The following is a 20,173-nucleotide window of genomic DNA, read 5'->3' as shown; positions in this document are numbered from 1 at the left end:
TGCAGCCGATCAGAGCAAACTGCATTGTAATACAAGCATGCATAGTCATACTAGATTTAAAACACTTATATTTTGCCCTTCCCTGTGAGGACTGCAAAGAAAGGAGTTGCACATACAGGCCTGCCTGTCTCCTCTCTGTTGTGTTTCAATTTCATTATGTGGGATTTTCTTAAAGTCAGCAACTCCCTGCAGCCAAGAAAAAGATTTTATTACATGTTCCAGAGGGCAGTTTACTCTCATTCACAAAGGAAGCAAAACCAAACCAAAACAACCCTTGAGGTGGGTACAAAGTTGGATTGCATAACTAAATGTTGTTTTCTTGTGGAAATGTTCCTTTCCCCTTGAGGGAAGACTGCAAGAAACTAAAGCTTATGTATCTGACCAGAAACTGGGTGGTCAAGAAATACCAGATCCATATAAGGCTTCTCATGGCATAGGAGTACAAAGCTACTTTATTCTGAACTTTCCTCTGAATGTTTATTTCATTGAATCTCTTTTCTTATTCTTAATTTCAGAAGGCTTTGGGGGGACTTTGCTTTAATCCCTCTGTCCAATACTTAAAGAGTTTTCAAATCCAATTGCCCAAATGTTCTTTGCTTAGGGGAGAATTCTCCTCAGCTCATTGGAGTTTAGCTGAATAAGCCTGGACTGAGGATTTCACTCCTCAGATGTAATCTGCCAGCAGAACAAACTCTGGGCTGTTACGTTTTAGGCATCTGGAAACCTTCATGAGCTCACCAAGCCCTATGACTGCTTTTAGTTACATCATTGGGTTATCATTTAGTTAAATTAGCATTTTAGTTGTATCACTCGTGTGCTTCTTCACCCCCCTGCCCCACCTCCCTTAAAACAAAAAGACAGAAGGTTAAACATCCAAATAAATACTATTTCTAGCACCCAGGTGATCCATGTGTAGTGAGGGTGAGAGCTAGGCTGCAGCTCTGCCCCAGCTGCTTCCCACAGTGCATGGGCACGTCCCGTGGGAAAGCTCACCTCATCCAGGGCTTGCACCGTTTCCCTGACACTGTTTTTATTTCCTGCTTGCTAGGGAGTGCTGGAAGAGCAGCTTGTCCTGGACGGTGACAGCGCCTACAACGCACACTTTGGGGAGAGCATGGCTGCCCTTGGTGACATTGATGATGATGGCTTCCCAGGTTGGTGTGCTTTCTTCCTGGGATGTTTCTTTGGAAATGCCAGCAGGACTGGCAGCACTGCCAGTCTGCTTGCATGGCTGGGTGCTATGTGGCATCTATTGCTCCTCCAAACCCTGGACTTGCACAAAGGTTATATGTGCTTGTGTAGGATTTGTCTGCAAAAGTCTTTTGTAACTGATTGTCCTTGAGGTGGGTTTAGTTCATGTCCTTGCAGCTTGCACCCCAATCTCATTAACACTGCATTGCTTTCCTTGCCTGTTGCATTTTCTTCTTCCCTGTATGGTTTATAAAAGGCTTTAGATACCCACAACCTAAACAAAACTTATGTCTGACTTCTTTCTTCTTTCCCATTTCCTTATGTCTTCAAGCCTTTCCAGTTTTGTTGACCTAATCACGTTTCTTAGCATGATGTGTAATTTAGAAGTAGCTTCTCAGTCTTGATAGCATGTACTCTATTAATAATTTCTCTCTTTGCTTTATTCTATCTCTGCTCCTTTTGAAGGCTACTTGGTGTGAGGCCCGATGCTGTGATAGCAATAGGTGAGAGCAAAGTGTTGACGCTGGCACCTTTCTGCCCTGATTTCTGGCAGTGCAGATTAAGGACTTCCAAACAAAGGATGACTTACTCTGTGTGCCTGAATTGATTTTTTTCCAGCCCACTCAGGGCATGGTAGCCCATTAAGCCTAATCCAAACGTTGCAGATTGCCCTCACAGATGGTAGGCATGCTCTTGCTCTGCACCTGGACATGCATTTTTGTGTTCTTGCTGCTTCTTGTGGGTCGACTGTGATGGAGAGAGAGCAGAGTGTGTTGAATCAGTCCGTGGCTATGAAGCCATTGGGAAGAGTTTAATGTTAGCAGCTGTGTAGTCACTAGATCCGACGAAGAGAGGAGAATGGGAGGTGGGAGCACTCTTTCTGCAGGAGTTTGCAGTTAAATGGGATCAAATGTAATTTGAAAGTGCACCCTCAGCAGCCTTTTTTTCTTCCTGCCTATCCATTTGATATACCCAGCCTCATTCTGGAGCCTTGGATTTTCAAGCAAACTTAATATAATACTACAATAAATGTTTTGCCAATTCTGTCTTGGTTCACAAAGCTGGTGTTGCCCTGGGTTGGAGATTTTGATATGAAAGGATTCTAAAATAACTTTTTGATCATGGTTGCTAGTGAATAAACACATTTTCATAACAAGCACATTTCTAATTAGGCACAGCAGAGCCACATGCATGTGCAAATTCGTATACATTTGTGGGTTTTTTTAAGTTTATCTTAACATGAGTTCTTCCTTAAATCAAACAGTTCCTCCTAGCCAGGTTCACGTGAGCTGCTGATCATCTTTGTCATGGGGAGTTATTTTCCTATGGATAGCTGGCTTCTAAAATTGGGAGAAATTTGGATTAATGGAATGAATTATGAAATGTTTATAATCTGTACTGTTCTACAGATGTTGCCATTGGAGCACCTAAGGAGGATAACTACATAGGAGCAGTGTACATCTACCATGGGGATGCCAATGGTATCGTACCTCAGTATTCTATGGTATGTGACGTTGTTGTTTATGATACCTATCTGAAGTCGCTTTCCCAGGGCCTGCAGAAATAAACCATACTTAGGGGTCCCTTTATGGGTAGCTTTGTCATAGCTCTACATTCTTTTCTCAGTCCTGTGTGAAGGTGGCTTCTCCCGATGTTTTTCAATATCTATGCTTGTAGGGTAAAGTTATGTTAGTCAGAAGATATTTTTCGCTATCTTTTGTTATAGCTATCAGCTGTAGCTTCCTTTTTGAAGCAAATAAAGTCTTAGGGTTTGACTGTCAGTTTCTAGAAATAATACTGCCGCAGAGAAGAAGTTAAAACATGGAGACGTTGAGCATACAAATTATGGAGAGCCCAGTGGGGAGTTAGGAGGCTGCATTTTCTTCCTGCAGAAGCAGGCTTAGTGAGAAGGAAGAGGTAGTCAGTTTTCTTTTGTGCCCTGCAGAAGCCTCTTTACCCATCTTGTTGGCCTCCTCCTTGCGATGTGACAATGTATCACAAGGCCGTTCTTGGGTGCCATTCCCCTAACCGTTACTGTGAAGTGAAGTCTCAGCTGGGATATGCTATAGCATCTTGTGCAGAGATGACACAGTGCAATTTAGCTGCTGTAGCCAGGCGGTAGAGAAGATTAATTTTGTGCTCATGCTGCCCAACATGTGTCCCCTGGTTTCTGTCTAGCATGTTTCTTTTTTTCAGGGAGCCTGAATATTCCCTCCTTCCATGTGTTTGAAGTTCTGGTTGTTTTGTTTTGTTTCTGGGTGGGATCCTTCATGGTAAATCATTTTAAGAAGAATTAAAGAGTTTAGTGGTTATATTGGAGACTCTTCTAACAGTCCATAGAAGTTTAGTCCTTCTTCCTTTGACCGTGTATATGCCATGTGCTGCTTTTTAGAAAAAAAAAAGATGTTGAATGACTTTCTGGATATTTCTGAAATGCATTACTGTGTGGCATGTGGAGGTTTCTGCCCATTTCTTGCTGTTCTTCTCTGGCTGTTGGAAAACCTGGAGATTTCCAATTCTTGCTGAAAAGGGTCAGATTTTTATCTTTTTTTCATCATTCATGGGAAAATTTTACAGTTTTGAATGAGGCTAGATCAGCAGGTGGGAAGTGAAACGTCCGGCTTGCAATCTCTCCCTCCCCACTGGACCAAGGCCAGCAGACATAGTGTTTGCCTCTCTGCTTGGTCAGTGGGACAAAGCCCAGCTTGAGAAGGTGGCAGAGTACTGTGGTCATTGACTCTTGATACCATTCCTTTTATTGTCCCCTGGCCTGAGGCAGCTGAGGGGGCACCACTTACGGGCAGTGTCTCAGTGCCATTTCCCAGTGTGTGCTGCAGGGCACCAGGCGCACCACCAGTTCATCTCCCATGTGCAATCAAAAAAGCTGTGTAACAATCCAGCTCTTTACCTGCCTGCCCTGGAGTTGAACCCAGAGGTGAAAGACGTTTTGTATCTTATTACTATACTCCTGAGCCATCTTAATGCCTTGGATTTCCTTTTTTAAATAAGCTGAGAGGTGAAGGGGGACTGCAGGGTATATGTTTTCACCCTTTTCACTTTGTGTCCCCTCCTTCATCATTTAAATTGCTGATCAATGTTGTTCCCTCACGTCCCTTCAGCAGCTTTAGTGGTGGCTTTGAGCAGGAGCAGCTTAATTGGCCTTGTGGCCTGCTGTTTTCATTCATGGCACTTAAAAGCAGAGCAGCATTATACCTCTGCCTTCTAGGCCATAATAGCCTGCAGATGTCCACTGGGATGTCTGCAGGCGGGATTTACCACCCTGACTGGGACCCCCCAAAAATGTGAATGTATCGAGTGTAATGTGGGGAGGAAGTTACTTCCAGTTGTCTTAATCTTATCTGCCCACAAGTAGGAAAAGGACATCTGTACGCGGTGAAGCACTGGCTTCCCTTTTAACTGGTTGTCAGGACTGCAGGATATCTTTCTTCCCCTCAACTTGCCTTTTTTTTCCCCATGAATTTCCTGTCTGACCTTTTGTCCAATATTATGTCCTTTTATGGGAGGGCCAGGAAAAGCTGGTTGCATGTCACAAGCTGTGGAGCACCACCAACAGCCTCAAAATTACTTCATGGGATAGGTTTCCTCTGTCTGTAACTTCTGCAGTCAGATGTCGGTTTGAGTTCAGGTCTTCCACTGGTGGCCCAGCATAATGAATGAGAGCTGGGATACATCTGATTGCCTTCTTAGAAAATGAGATTTTGATATATTAATTTGCTTCAGACAAAGGTGTTTGCAATTCAAAACGTTTAGATAATGTTTTTGTTTTAGTAATTAAGAAAAAAAAAAGAAGCTATGTTAGAAGTTAATTAATCTTTGAGTTGGGGAGGCAGAAATGAGATGCAGCTTCCAAACTGACACAAAATACTGCATAATAGCTGATGGAAACCAGAATTTCCAAGTGGGATGAAAATTAATCATTTTGATTTTGAGTATGCTGGCAAACTCTGTGCAAAGGAATGGCTGTGCAGGATTTTCTGTTTCAATTAATCATTAATTTTGTGAAGATGCCATTAAAACTTTTATTTACAGAAATAAAGGTAATGCAGAGAAAAAAAAAAAGTGAGAAAATCTCTAGGGTGCAGTTAAATTTCCTCCCCGCCCCTCCCGCAAGAAATCTGTTTGATGTGTTCTTTATTTTGCTTGGGTCTGCATGAGGGTTGTAATGCAGGTGTGTTTTTTACTCCCAGTCAACACTGGCCTCCTCCTAGCCCAGAGCAGAAGGGCTTCCTGCAGTCAACAGCCTTCCTGCTCAGGGCTGCGTGGGTGCAGTGTGAGCCTGCAGATGTGCGGCACTTCCAGCCCATGGAAAAGAGCCCCGGTGACCATGAAAATAGGGCTTGAAGGTTTTGGAGGGTTTGTGGTTTTGGGTTGTGGTTGGGTTTTTTTGTTTGTTTGGGGTTTTTTACTTTATTGAAGGATGCTTTGTGTTACTGACTGATTTCTCTCCCGTGTTTTCTGCCGCAGAAGCTGTCTGGGCAAACAATAAACCCGATGCTGCGCATGTTTGGCCAGTCCATATCAGGGGGAGTTGATATGGATAGCAATGGTTATCCAGGTATGTCTGCTGCTCTGGCAGTGAGAGTACTAGGGAAATGCGACCACAGGATAGAAAAGAGCAGAGGTGATCATTTTCAGGTTGCTGGTTCCTACCATTGTGGGAAGCCAATGAAGCTGAGCATTTTCTTCCCTTTTCCCTTTGTTATTTGAAGCTCTTGGTAAGAATTTGAGCTGATTGCTTAATTCAGGTGTTTGGGGAGTCATGATGAAGGACCAAGATATTAAAGTAGAAAATTTCAGTATCTGGCCAAGGTTGTAAGTTTCTTGGAAGCTACTCAGTCATGATGACAATGTTTTAAAAAATAATGTAGACAATAATATAATAGTAATAATCAAAATCAAACAGTGAAGTAGAAGTGAAGTAAAATCACAGATCTAATTCTCCAGTTATAATACTTATGACATAATTATATTTGAAGGGACCAACTGGCTGATTTAAGTCAGAAAAATGCTTTTTTTAGATATATGCTCAGCAATTTAGCAACTGTTTTGAGCCAACTGCATTCTGTGCCTCCTTTGTAACTGCCTCAATATTATAAAAATTTCAGATATGACTGTTGGAGCCTTCTTGTCAGACAATGTGGTACTTCTGAGGTGAGATGAACATCTTTTTCATCTGCTGTTGTCTTCTCTTTGTCTGTTTTCTGTTTATATCTTTTGTGGTCTGAGTCCTCCACCACTCCAGTTTTCTCCCTAAGTTACTGTGGTCAGAAGCAGCAAGCTGGATTACTTTTTAAGTAGAACCTTAGACACGGATGATGTCAAGTAATGTACAATCTAATTTAAACAGCATAGCAAGGGATGGCAATACATAGGACTCCCAAGACTATGAAGAAAACAAAGGGTTAGAGCCAGAAGGAGATGTGTTGCATCTCAGTGCCTCTTTAGAAAGGTTGCTCTGAATTTATAAGCAGGCTTTTTTATTGTTCATACATTTACATAAAGTAAATAAAATATGATTTAAGGGAATGCAGTTGAGTAAAAAGCCAGCTGTATATGATGCCAGGAGTAATTTTGCCAAGTTATAATGGGATGCAGAATGAAATGGGAATCTTCAGGGAAATGAAATACAGGGACATTTTCAATGCACACAGGATTTGGGGTGCTGTTTCGGGTATATGAGTTAAGTGCAATTGCTTGTTTCATCTGATGGAGAGAGGTGTGACAGTTTCGTTCACCAGATTATGCAAGTGGAGAGTTAGAGTAGGAGCAGGCTTGAGATACGCAGACCTGGGGAAGAGAACAGGAAGTTTGTATTATGCCAGTAGCGCTGTTGTTACACTTGTTAATATTTAATGGAAAAATCCTGTCAATACCTAGATGTCACTAGGGACTCCTTTATCTCATTGGAAGACACAGGGGTGTGGTGAGACGGGCAAGACAAATGCTGGAGCTGCAGAATGGATGTGCCAGCCTGCTTTCTGTTCAAGGCAGGAAAAACTTGGCTCTGTTTCCATTTGAATCTGTGAAACAAAACAAAAAGAAAAAGGAGGGAGTGGAAGAAGTGCTCTTGATGATCAGTGTGGCAGGTGGTCAAGTCTTCTGAAGAGTTTTCTCTTCCTTCATCGTGCACAGCCAGTTGCTGCTTCTGTGAAAAGGTGTGCCATGCCCCAGATGGGATCTTGCAACCCTGTATCTCTGAAACTACTAGAAAGAAAACTGTGCATTTTTCTCTGGCATTACTGTTACTTGGGGGGTGGGGGTGGAATCTGAAAGGCTTGCTGTGATGTTTAAAACAACATGCATCACAACAGCATGGTGACCTCTGTCCACGTGTTCAGTCATGCTTGTGCATTTCAGAGGAAATTAACACATTACCAACTGACTTTGTGGGCAGCCTGATTAATTGCTGCTACTGGCGATTTACAGTGTGTCCTTCTTGCTGTTTAGATTCAGATTAGGATAAAGAAATAAGTTTTGGGGTTTTTTCCTCACCCTTACCCTTCCAGAAGCCTTTGTGAAGTCCTTTAGCCAAAACCAACACATGTTTTGCCAAGTGACATTAAAGGCTTTGGTGGAAGCCGCGGTGACTTGGGGTGGATCGTTGTTGTATTGCTCGTGTGTGTGTATGGCCATTTGACAGATGCATTGGGTGTTTTTTTTCCCAGTGAATAACCAAGTGAGCTAATGTTAAGGAAAAATCACACAGTGCAACATGGCTGGAGAAGTATTGTTTTTTTAGATCAGTTATAGCATTTACTCTTTTACGTCTCCCCAAGCATTTGGAAAGAGGTTTTTTTGAAGGTGTGAAATGATCCAAGGAAGCTCACTCTCTTTCCTCCTTTTCTTCTCCCCCTTCCCCCGCCTCTCTATATATTTCTAGAGTTAGTATTTATCTTCGTCCTCCATCTGAAAATGTGAACTTGCACTGTTATTTCAGCTTGTGGTAAAATAGTCTAAGCAGCTGTCTTACAGATTGATGTGAATCTTGTTCCACTCAATATGAATTAGGTGTAACCATAGCCCCCACTCTCTTCTCCCCCCTCTCCCCTGCCTCCGAATAAAGTGGCTTGTGGAGTGAGAGTCCTGAAGTGGTTTACTTGCGTGGTCTGGCTTTGCATGGCTGCCGGGACTACGTTAGAAGTGAATCTGCTGGTTGCTGCACATTTTTTTTTAATACTGGAGTTGGTTTTGGAAGAACATGTTCATGTTGAACATGTGCAGAATTGAAACCACGAAGAATAACACTCGGTGAATTTTTGAGCTGAAGTCCTGTGCTGGGGATGGCTCAGGAGAGCCTGGGTTTCTGGGCTGGTTTTCTGCACCAAGCTGGTGGGGCTTCCATGTTGTATGACGGAGGAGACCCACCTGGGCTCTGATGGCTCTTGGCTTGCTCTGTGATTCTGGCCAAGATGGTCTTCAGCTGGGAATAATTGTAGCAATGACCTGGTGGTGGAATTGCAAGGGTAGAAAGCTTTTGCTCACAGTGCACCAGGTGAACAGAGTTCAGCAGCAGGAAAACAGTATTCAATCCTTACCACTTGCCAGGAGGGAATCAGCCAAATGTTCCCTCCTCTAGAAAACATGAATTTGGTGGGTTTTGTCGCCCTTGTACTGCCAGAAAAATTGTATATGGATCCATCTCCTACCCGTGTGCTCCCTCATTGACTTTCAGGCCACCAATTTGACTGTAGACCATTCTCTGAAAACCTAAGGTCTCCACTTGTCTCCACTTACCTGTTCCTGGTCATCTAGACTGCTTAGCAAGCAGTCTCACTTGCATGAGCATGTTGTCCTTGGTTGCCATTGTGCTACTTTTGTAATCCTCTTCAGTCATCCCGAAGGCTTTATGCAACTTTTGCTGGAGAGTATTATCACTATTATCATCTGTTAAGTTTCCCCAGATGCCTGCCTGCAGTCTGTATCTGAGCACTGAACTTCAAGCTGACATTTTGGTTTTTATTCAGACACTAGTAGTACTTGCCAGCTAGGTCAAGTGCTAATTTATCTTACATTTGAAATGCACTCTCTTATTTTTCATGTCTGCTTGAAATCATGTGGTTTACGGAATTTATTTTCCTTTGGTTGAGAACTTCCCTCTGAATGATCACTCAATTCCACTTCTCTGTTGATCTCCAGATCCAGGCCTGTCATTACCATGGACATCTCCATTTTCCTGCCTGTATCCATCAATATCACAGCTCCTCAGTGCCATGATGGCTTGCAGCCAGTGAACTGCCTCAATGTCACAGCATGCTTTCGCTTCAGTGGCAAGCGTGTTCCTGGAGAAATAGGTAAGGTGTCTGCACCATCCCTGGGCATGCTAGCAGGTTGACCTGGAGTTGAGGGCTCCCTTTGGAGTCAGTTACAGAGCTTTTATGTAAAATAAGTTGTTTTGAGGTGAGCTGGGCTATACAATTCCAGAAAGTTGGAGGCTCCCTGAGAAATTTCTTAGGCATGCTTTTACCTTCTGGTGAAGCTGATTTAATACTAGGGCAGTTTCTTCCTCAGGGAAAGGAGGGAAATGTGTCCTTGGGCTTACTGTGAGGATAGAGAACACAGAAGCAATTGGTGTGTTATAAGTTCAATATTCCCTGTTTACCTCTTGATAATGCATTTTTGTATTCATACCCTCTCTCAATGCTATCAGAAAGCAGCTGTGATTTGCTCCAGATTAACAGGTTTTGAAACTCTACAAGGAGCTCTTGAAACAGAGCTCTATAAATCTGAATACCTACCAGACACGAGCGAATCCTTTTCTGTACATCAGTTTACTTGTCTGGAAAATTATTATAAACAGCCCAGTATTTTACTGATGTCAAAATATCTTCCAGGTTAGTCTCTGTAAAACACATGGAGTTTCTTGGATGAATGGAATTGTGTAAAGGCTTGCACAATTACACACCTTAGGTCTTGGCTGCGTTGAAATAACACTGAAGTCTTTTACATCCCAGTGTTTAGAAGTCTTAGGGTATTGCCTGAAGCGGTGTGGGATAGATACAGTGTTTCTAAATATTGTAAAGTCTGGGTTTATTTAATTCAGCCACGGTATTTTACTTTCACCATGCTTTAGGAATGGCAGAGGACTTGTAGTGTGCTGCTTAAGGAAGATACCTCAGTCTAACTGTGCTGCATTTTTTCAGTGGATCTGATGAGGAGCTCAGGGAAGCAGTGCCTCTTCCTGCTTTGTGCCCCAGCCTTTCTGAGCCGCTAATTGAAAGAGTAAGAGTTGCATCTCTGCATCCCCTTAGGCAGAGCCTGCTGCAGTATTTGGATTTTAAATGAGTCTGAGAAGGTGGCAGCTTCTTGTTACTTCTCCTGCCATTCACATGGAGTGAGAACTACAAACTGTTTATTGAAGTTGCTCTCTGCAGTTTGTCACTTTGTCACCTGAATAGCTCAAAAGAGTGGAGTTACTAAATTTAAGGTTCCTCTGGATTTTAACATATTGGTGCAATTGAGACTTCAGTTGCTTTTTGCACTTTTTCCTTGCCTGTAAATGATGACTCTCAGCAGACAAATACGTGCTTTGATAGAGTAGTTTTTGTACTGCCTGGTACTCTGTCCGTTAAGAAAACACTTATCTCTGAGTGCTCCAGGGGTGTTAATTCCTTTCTGAAAATTACCTAATAGATTTTCTGAATAACTAGGTTTTCTTATGTTCCTGGGAGTACTGCTTAAAATGCGTCCTTTGCTTTAATTTCATGTCTCTGGAGCTGTGGCTAAGAGGTGAGCTGCCTTTTTTTCCCCCAGTCTAAATATCTGTTCCCCTTGTATGCAAAAGACCTATCTTCCTGTTCATCATGTCTTGTAAGAGCCAATTGAATTCCCCTGTGTTGTGATACAAACTGTACTCCCAATGATTTATTGTGGTGAAAGCACATGTGCATCTTCTTTGGCAAGTAACATCTATGTCATTACAAGGAATTTTTTGACTATTAAGTGAATGATTATAAAACTTCCAACCATTGTCCTTTTATACAATGCTTCTAGCAAAATGATTTGTCTTGAAAAAACTGCAGCCAGAACTATCTGACTGTATAAAACTCCTTGGGGATATGATTTGGATAAAATACCTCAAATAAGCTTTCAGTTTGTAGTCTAACAATCAGGTCAGGCCATTTTAATTATGTTGCAGTTGAAGAGTGTCAATTAACAAAGGGTGGAACAATTCATGGAAATACTGCAGTGGTTCCTCTCCTGTGTGGTTAAATGTGGGGAGAAAAAAAAAAAGAATATCCCTGTAAATGCATAATTGTCCAGTTCGGATTCTGAAAGGCCGTAACACCTCTGAAAGGAGATATTAAAATGCTGTGTCAAAGGTTTGTGGCTAAAAGTGCTGGGGATCATCTCATCTCTGGATGTCTGGGGGCAATCTGCTAAGTCAGGTAGGGAGAACACAGTGCTCACTGGAAACACTGCTCCCCTAAGGCTTGTCAGTATGGACACTCAAGGCTGCTGCTTACTGGTGAAAAGCTGGGTGTTGCTCTTGCTTTTGGGCAGCTGAAGTTGGTCACCTACTACATAATGTTTAGAAAGCCAAGCGGAACGTACAGGCAGCATTCTTCTGTGCAAATGTTTATCTTCAATGCTTATTTGAATGTGTGGTTATTTTGTTAACTGGCATGTGAAGGGAAGTTGTCTTAATCTAGCACTGCTGCACACTTCCATATAAGCATATATACCTCCCCTACTGTCCTTTTCTTTTCTTTTCCTTCCGCTCCCCGCCCCCCTGCCCCCCCCCCCCCCCCCCCTCAATTCTAGTGGTAGTTGCAATACTGCTGGTCATGTAACAGCTATTTGAGGATCTGTGTTCATAGATACTGTTTGATACTGCCAAAGACAGTGTAATTCCCATCCCTTTTGTGGATACTCTTTGCAGACTATGGTCTTCAGAAGTATGAATTTATTGCTGAAGGGTTTTCATCTGAACAAAGAGCCATGCCCAAGTGAAGCATGCACTCTGCACTGTGTGCCAGGCATTGTCTGACCCTTCACTCTGCCTCAGCGCTTGCTGGAAAGCTGAGCATCTAGTCATAAACCCACCAACAGAGACAGCCTCTGGTACGTCTTGGATGTGTGAGAAATATGGTATTTTAAGTTTTCACCCTTTCATCTCAGAATCTTACTCAAGCTGTTCCTCCCTCACTTGAGGGGCCATTGCTTTGTCTCCTCTGAGGTCTCTGTATCTGCAGGGAGGGCAGGGATGAGGGAAAGGCCTTTCGTAGCCTGGATGAGCAAGCTTCAGCCTGTTCAGACCCTGCACTCCTGGGTGACTAGGACAAGAAAACAGAGGCTGCTGGCATCTCTGCATCAGGCGCTGCTTCTGCATTCATCCCTGCAGGAGAATGGAAGTAAACTTGCACTCACTGTCTGGATAATTTCCCCTACAATAATAATAACAATAATAATGGTGCCAGGATGAGAAATAGGTGAATTTTAGTGGCTATGAAATGAAGGGGTTGGGGCATTTGGCTAGAGTTAGATGCACTAGATACTGCTTCAGAGTTTCTCCTGTGCTCTTCACTTGAGATGTGCATCACTTGTGTGTTGATCTGTGTCTAGGGTAGTCCTCATGTCCCAAATACTGTTGCCTGGAAGACTGGTGTGAGATTTAGTGTGGGCTGGCAGGTTGTTTGATATTTTCACTGTGGTTGAATATGTTTCTAGGACTGGAGAAACATGTTGGATCCAAAACTTGACCAAAGTGGACACTCCTCTTCTTATGTGTAGGCTGCTGTAGTCTGGTGCAGGAGTATTATTTCTGTCTGTCTCTAGTGTTTCTAGTCTGCTTGGATGCAGGCCTGTGTCAGGGCTGCTGCCCTCTGAACGGCTCAGAAGCAGGGATGCTGTAGGGAGCTGTTGTTCAGTGTATAGAACAGCAAGGATGGTTCCCTACTTAGTAGGGACGACACTATAAGGGAGTATTTGAAACAAGGTTTGAAGCAAGGGGAAAAGCAAAGCTTTTTGGAAGAGGGTGGGGAGAATGTCCTATGTTTTCATTTGCTAGGGCAATTTTTTTTAATACTTTAATTACCTAATGATTTTCTCAGCAAGCAAAGTTCGTGAATCATTTTCTCATCATTACTGGTAGAGACCACAAAGAAACACATTCCTCTTCCAATGGCTTTTTCTTATTATTCAGTAAGTTCTTCATCTTCTCCTTGTGGTGCCTCCCCTCCCGCCTGTGAATCAGCACTGTAGCTAGTAGTTTAACTAGCACTTATGGATGTACTTATTCCTGCTGGGCATTTTGCCGTCTGCTTTTTGTGTGCTGTAGCATCATCTGAGTGGGTGATGAAGAGATGTGCCGGGTGGCTCAGGGTGTGTAACCCCTCCATTAGCACAGCCAGCTGTGATCCCTGTTTTAGCTCACTGAAATCGCTGCCCTGTTTCAATCCCTCCTCACTTCTGTCTACTTCAGAGCTGCCTTTAGTAGGGGCATGACTTGCGTCATGTGTATGTGTGTGACACTTAGGGTGAAAATCCATTCTAAAATGCCTGCTGCCATTTACTTGGTGCATCTGTTACTGCTGGAGTAACTTGCTTGGTCTGCTGGCTGATGGTCCTTTTACAGGTATGACCAAAAATTTCTCAGAGATAGCTGTTATGGAAGCTTTTAGGCATTTAACTTTAGTGATGGAAGAGGAATAATTAGAAGAATCAAGCTATTCATCTGAGCTCATCAAATCCATGCCAGAGTTTTGTTTTGACCACGTGAAATTGGGTGGTCAGATCCCCAGAAACATTTCTAACCAGATATGCTTAAAGCTGCTAGACAAATATTTGAAGGCATTACCTGGAAGAGTTAATTTGCTAGTGAAAACTTGCTTCTCAGTCTCCTACTGGAGTGCACAGGAGGAACTGACACCAGCAGTAGTGCTAAGTTTGGACAGTTATCTCCCCACCCTGGTTGCTTTTTGGAAGCAATGAAGCTGGGGAGGGGAAAAAAAAACCCCAACACCTCCTTACTCATGATATTTCAGTTTTTCCACTGATGTGACATCATTGGATATAACATAGAAACAAGTTGTCAAAATAAAGGGGAGGCAGGGGGAGGATGGGAACTATGCTGCTTGATTGAAAACATCCACTGCTGTTTCGGAGAAATGGTAGCTGGGATCGCTTTTCTTGGAGGCCTAGGCCTCGGGTTGGGATGTGTCTCTGCGCCTGCAGCGAGGAATTGTTCAGTGTCAGTCCTATGTTGTGCTTCCTTCAGAGAGCCTCCGAACCTGGCCAGGCAACCCTGCAAGCTTTCCAAAGCTCTCCAGACCTGCCTTCCTTTGGTGCTCCTCCTTTGAAGAGGGCTGTGTCTCCCTACGGGACTCTTTGCCTCTGCCTACGCAGGGCCTGGTTTTGCTAACGGGTTTGCTTGTCTTTATTCTTGGGACACGGGTGCAGATCTTGGCATGCGTGTGTGCATGTGAGGTCTTGAAAGCAGAAGGGAAACAATTGGGGATGGGTGTGGGGTGTGCACACTTTAAAAAACTAAAAAAAAGTTAAGAAAGAGACTGCTGGGATTTTAAACAGGCTGAACCCTGTGTTTCCTGTTTAGGCGGTGCTCTTCAGTGGGACTGAGCACACACTACTTCAGTGAGAGTTTTTGGTGCTGAGCTTGTCAGAGTTTGAAACACTTTCAAGGCGTTATTCTTTTAAGCAAATTATTCTGCCAAAAGCAAGGGAAAAAAAGAGTTCAGGTGGAGCCCTGTGGTGGTAGTGAGGCTGATTCCTCAGCTGTGGCTTTTGTTACTACCTAGGGTATGTCTCTGGTTGCTTTGTGTGAACTTGTGAGTAAGCTTTTCATCAGAATATGACGCACAGCAAATGGAAGTGAGGTCAGTTTAAATTACGTGAATTATGAATGTTCACCAAGATTTTTGCACCAAGTTTTATGATACCGTTAAATAAATGCTTCAATGTAGTGAAATTTTAGTGGAGAAATGATTGAAGGTGATAGCATTGACAGCACTGTTAATTTAGAGAGATTAGGATTTTCATCGATTTAAAACAGTCCACCACCACAAAACCAAATAAAAACACAACAAAATCCAGCAAAGATCCCTTGCTGAAATTTGGTATTGGAGACCCTGATTGAGGAATATGTTACATTTACATTGATTGTTTATAAAATTCTGGCTTCAAAAAGTTTGCCTTTATGGGGAGTATATTATCTGGCATCAGTGTTTAGAGCCTGTAAATAAAAGCCAAAGCAATAATTTGGCAAGCACCTTACAATATGTAAGGAATCAACACAGGAGCTGGTGCTGACTGGTATTTATCAACTAATTAAGCCATTTATATTGAGCCAGTCTCATGGTATTCCCATTATTGCCCTGATAACAGCTGAAATCAATGCAGGCTGTGGTCTGTGATGGGTGAAAGGGACCTCAATGCCAGCATTTTCCCTCTCTGTAGAATGCAGCAGAACAAGCATTGATGCTTCTATTGTAGTTTCATTGCTCCTGTTGTATTTACCAAAAGGAAAGTTGTAGTCAGCTTGGATTACTCAGTTGCTGTACGATTATTTCAGGTAACAAATAAGTTTTCTTTTGGGCACAAGATACATGCAGTCACAAACCAACCGATTGTATTAAGCTTCTTATCCTGTAGAACAGCAGGAAACAGGATTTACAGAGATACAGCTTGTTAGTTTGTGGGAATGTCTTCTATGAACTGCTAGGGGTGTGTAACATCGAAGAGGGGGATACCGAGTACAAGGCAGCTACCTCTAGTTAAGATCTAAATGCTAAGATGACTGCAAATCAACAGAAGTAATCATCAGGAAGTGTCACATCCTGGCTGACATTTGCATGGTTTGTGCTTTTCTAGAAGGAAAAGGAAGCTTGAGGCTGCAGCTGCTGCTTGTGTTGTGGTTTTGCTTTTTCTGTTAGCAATGTAGTTTAAGCATCTTTTGTTTCTTAAGTGTGTGTGTCTAGCTGTATTTTTATGCATCATTTCCTATGGGAAAGGATGGGCTGGGGAATGGTTGGGGAAAGTAGCAACACAAAACCTGGGAGTTCGTTAGTAATTGGATTTGGGTTTGTACAGCCACAGGAAACTTAAGTGATTGATTGAGGGCTTGCAAGGGTTGACCTTTCTTCAAGCACATATGCCCTGGGGGCAACAGGATCCATTGATACGTGGTTAGAAAATAACTATTGTTCGCTGACATCCTTTGTTTTCTTCTTCTTCCTTTTTAAAACAGGTTTGAATTATAACTTGACAGCTGATGTGGCAAAGAAGGAAAAGAGCCAGCAACCCAGAGTTTATTTTGTGACTTCTGGAGAGACAGTGGGGCAGATTACAGAGAAGTTACAACTGTCATACATGCAGGAAAAGTGTGAACATTACCTAGCATATGTCAAGGTCAGTTCATTCCTGTCCTTCCTTATGTTGGCCTCTCTGCATTTCCACTCTTTTATCTATTTATTTATTCAACCAATTATAGTGGTGCTGCTTGACTTCGGACATTCTTTGTTTCCTTGACAGTTAGATGAAGTTTTTTGGGTGGAAGCTCAGAACTTTTTGCTTGATGTAATTTGCCTGTCTGAGGACCACTGGGTCTTCAAGACCTGGTGCCAGGAATATATATTTTATTTACTTTTGATCAGGTGCATTTGCAGGGGAGTTCGTTCTTCTTCTGGCTTGGTTTGTTGCTACACTTATTATATTCAAAATAAGGAGGCAAATTTTTGTTTTGGCAGGAACAGTAGGTTTAATGCTTAATTTTGTGTAAGGTCTGACTGCACGAGGGGCTGGAGATGCAATCTGCATGGGAGTGACAGGATAGCATGGAGTCTGTCCTGAAGCAGCTGGGCTCTTGGGTTTGAGGAGCACCCTGGGTTACATCTGGGCTTGAAAACAGCAGTGGCATAGCTTAATTTCACATGTGTCTATGGGATAGAGAGAATGCTTTCCAGACATGCTGGCGCATGGAAAGGGTCTGTTCTTCCTGTGACAAACTCTTTGTCCAGGGTCTGCTAGGACTGTAGTATCTTTGCTTGGCAGCAGTTGTTGAGGAAATTTCACCCAGGTACCATTGTGCTTGCAAAGTAAGCACAACAGTTTCCTTTTCAGCTAAGATATGTACAGAATAGATTTAAAAATTATTTAAACCACCTGTCTTACAAGCACTAATCTGTATCCCCAGACTAGTGGGAAGTATGGCTGTGTGGTGAGTTGATTATTGTCCTTACTGAAGGACATAGTCTCATAGATGAATGTGGCTGGAATTCAACGGCTATCACTTGGCACTGTCTTGTTTTGAGAATCCAGCAGGTCCAGACATCCCAAAATGTATAAACTTTTCCAGGAAGCTTCTTTGTACCTAAAAACTGTGAGAGCAGGAGATACAATTAATCCTTTGTCTTTATCAATGTTTTGTGCATGGCTGTTGAGAGAAAATAAAATAAATACAGGGACCACCAAGGAGGAAATACTGTCCTGTTAGGTTGTGTGGATCTCTGGGAAGCCACTAAGTATCTTTCATTGTTTTTTGTTTCTAGAACAACCTTTGCTTTCTGCTGTGGAAAAGCTCATTAAACAAAATGTAGACCCATGAGATTACCATTATTTAGAAAATATGGCTGTGAGTTTACTAATTCTGGTCTTTCTCAAGTGAGCACACTGGTTAGGCTTTAATGTATTGAGTTTGGATGAAAAGGAGCCATATGCATTTCTATCTTAACCTAATAATAATTTCTTTCCCACTAGCCATGTTATAGGTTTTGGGTACTACACAGAATTCATTAAAGAACTACATATGCCCAGGAAACTACTTAATTTATTGTAGCATTTCTAGCTGATGTTGGGAGTGTGAAGGTAGTAACTGTAATTTCCTGGGAAATTTTATTTTTGTAAGCAAGAGAAATTTTTGTTTAAAAACACCAACAGCTTAAAGCAAACCAGCTGCTTAACAAACAAAGCTTCTGGCTTTCTATATGATACAAGCAGCTATTTTTCACAGTTGGAAGAATAGCAGGATGTGTCATTTGTTTGCGTAAGGGAGATCGCAAAGTAGTGAAGAAAGATAATCCCTGTGCTTTTGTGAGAAAGGTGATACGATCCATGAGTCTACCTAACATTAGAAACATCAAAGAGACCTCTGCAGATTCTGGAGGAGTGGAAATGGGGTCATGATCTTTCACTGCTATCCTCAGGTAACAGCTAGTAAAACAAAAACAAAACCCCTGAAAAACAAAAAACCTCCCCAACCTCCAACCGGAAATCTCCTTGATCACATAGTTTTGTGTTGCAATGGGTGATAAAAGATGTGGCCTTAAAATATATTAAGTATTTCACTTAAGCGTTCCTTTTATTTACTGTATGCCTGTTTCGTTCACCACCATGGCAAATTGTTTGCATTGCATCCTAATCTATTCACTTTATTGTTCATTTGAAACCCTGGTGACAAATAGGTTTATACGGTAACATGTGGATGTCAGTTCTGGACTGCCTGTGGTCAAGGATAGAGAAGCTGTTTGGACTTGTGCATGACCTCGTGCTAGCCTGACAAACCCTACTGGGTAAACAAGGTGTCCAGTCCACATGGCACCCAGCAGAGCTCCGTAGGTGACAGTAGTTAAATGAAAGCCTGTGCCAGGCCTTGCTTGGGTGATGTTGTCTTACCAACATGTAGTTCTGGCATGCTGGGAGGCATAAACCTGAAGGACTGAGAAAAGTTGTGAAAAAACTAGACCTATACAACCTTGCTGTAATTTCTTTTGACACATTTGATCTCGAGAGACCCCAGTGAAATGGAGACCTAAAAGAGTTGCAGTCTGCAAATAAACTGACAGGGACACTCATTACATTGTTTTGTGTTGATAAGTGTCAGTGTTTTGAGCATGACTCCTTACCTATTTGTGATTCCCTCTCAGGACAGGAGCTACTGTTCTTACTGCTGCTACTAAATTTGAGTATCAATGCCTGGCTTTCCTTATAACTGCGACTGAGATAAGTGGATTCCAGGAGGTTTGTAGGATATGTGTAGCTCAGAACTTGATCTTGTACAAGGCAGGCTACCAAATTACAGCTCGAGTTGCTAAAATTATGGTTGTTCATGAGGAAAACATGTTTTTCTGGTTGAGAACAGGGAATGAAATGGAAATGCTTGGGGACTTCAGAGTGCTTTCAGTTTGGTTTTGTAGCGAGCATGGGGAGGTAAAGGAGAGATGCAGTTTCCTGCCTTTAACCCCCCCCCCCCCCCCCCCCTTCATTGGCACCTGTTTGATGATTTCTCTTTAAGAAACTTTAATTCTTTAGTATACCTAGACAGTAATTCCAATAAGTGCCTCAGGTGTCATCTACAAAAGCTCCATCTGTTTTAAATTAAACAACCTTTGGAGGTTTGACTGGTATGTTCAGTAGAAAATGGACAGCTGGTGCAAGTGGCTGTTAATCGAGAAGCTGGGGAGCGTGGCTGGTTTTCTCCTGTCAGCACATAGCTGATCCCTGCGGTCTCTCAGGAGGTGCTTTGCTGCTGGACAGTTCCTCCTCTGCTGTCTGGGGATGATGGTGCTGCCGCTACAGATCTTCTCTCCTTCAACAGTGATAAAACTATGAGCAGCAGATAAAACATGTTATATGGTAGCTTTCTTCAGTTTTGCTGGAGGAAAATGAGGTGGAGGTTTAGATGACTAGCATTTTTTGTTGGATGTTTGGGTTTTTTCTGAAGGGATTCGTTTTTTGGTAGAGGGAATGGCAAACATAAACGCCAGTAAATGGAATGTGGTACTAAAAGAAGAAGCAGAGGTTGCAGAAGTGGGTAGAAGCAGAAAAGATAAAGAAAATAAAGGGTTTGGAGGCTTTACAAGTGTCTCCTTACTCTTAATAACTCGGCCTGCAGCTGAAATAGAGTTTTCTCTTGGGAACTGCACTCGTTTGATGGTGCTCAGAATTGAGATGTGTGTTTTATTACGTGGTGCGATCAGGGCCTGGACTCTGAGGAAACATTGTTTCCCCT

The 20,173-nt window shown here is 42.5% G+C and overlaps 1 protein-coding gene across 1 annotated transcript in view; it reads left to right on the top strand.

The window, feature by feature from the left end:
- Positions 1-20,173, top strand: part of ITGA9 (integrin subunit alpha 9) — a 230,376-nt gene that overhangs the window by 35,989 nt on the left and 174,214 nt on the right. Inside the window, exons 10-15 of the mRNA XM_056335484.1 lie at positions 1,049-1,154; positions 2,601-2,695; positions 5,677-5,767; positions 6,318-6,363; positions 9,349-9,503; positions 16,415-16,575. Of these exons, the coding sequence (XP_056191459.1) occupies positions 1,049-1,154; positions 2,601-2,695; positions 5,677-5,767; positions 6,318-6,363; positions 9,349-9,503; positions 16,415-16,575 (654 nt within the window). The remainder of the gene's footprint in view (positions 1-1,048; positions 1,155-2,600; positions 2,696-5,676; positions 5,768-6,317; positions 6,364-9,348; positions 9,504-16,414; positions 16,576-20,173) is intronic.

The sequence above is a fragment of the Falco biarmicus genome, chromosome 4 (genome assembly GCF_023638135.1).
Source record: "Falco biarmicus isolate bFalBia1 chromosome 4, bFalBia1.pri, whole genome shotgun sequence".
In the NCBI taxonomy this organism is placed as follows: domain Eukaryota; kingdom Metazoa; phylum Chordata; class Aves; order Falconiformes; family Falconidae; genus Falco; species Falco biarmicus.
This window is presented reverse-complemented; position numbering and strand designations above follow the sequence as displayed.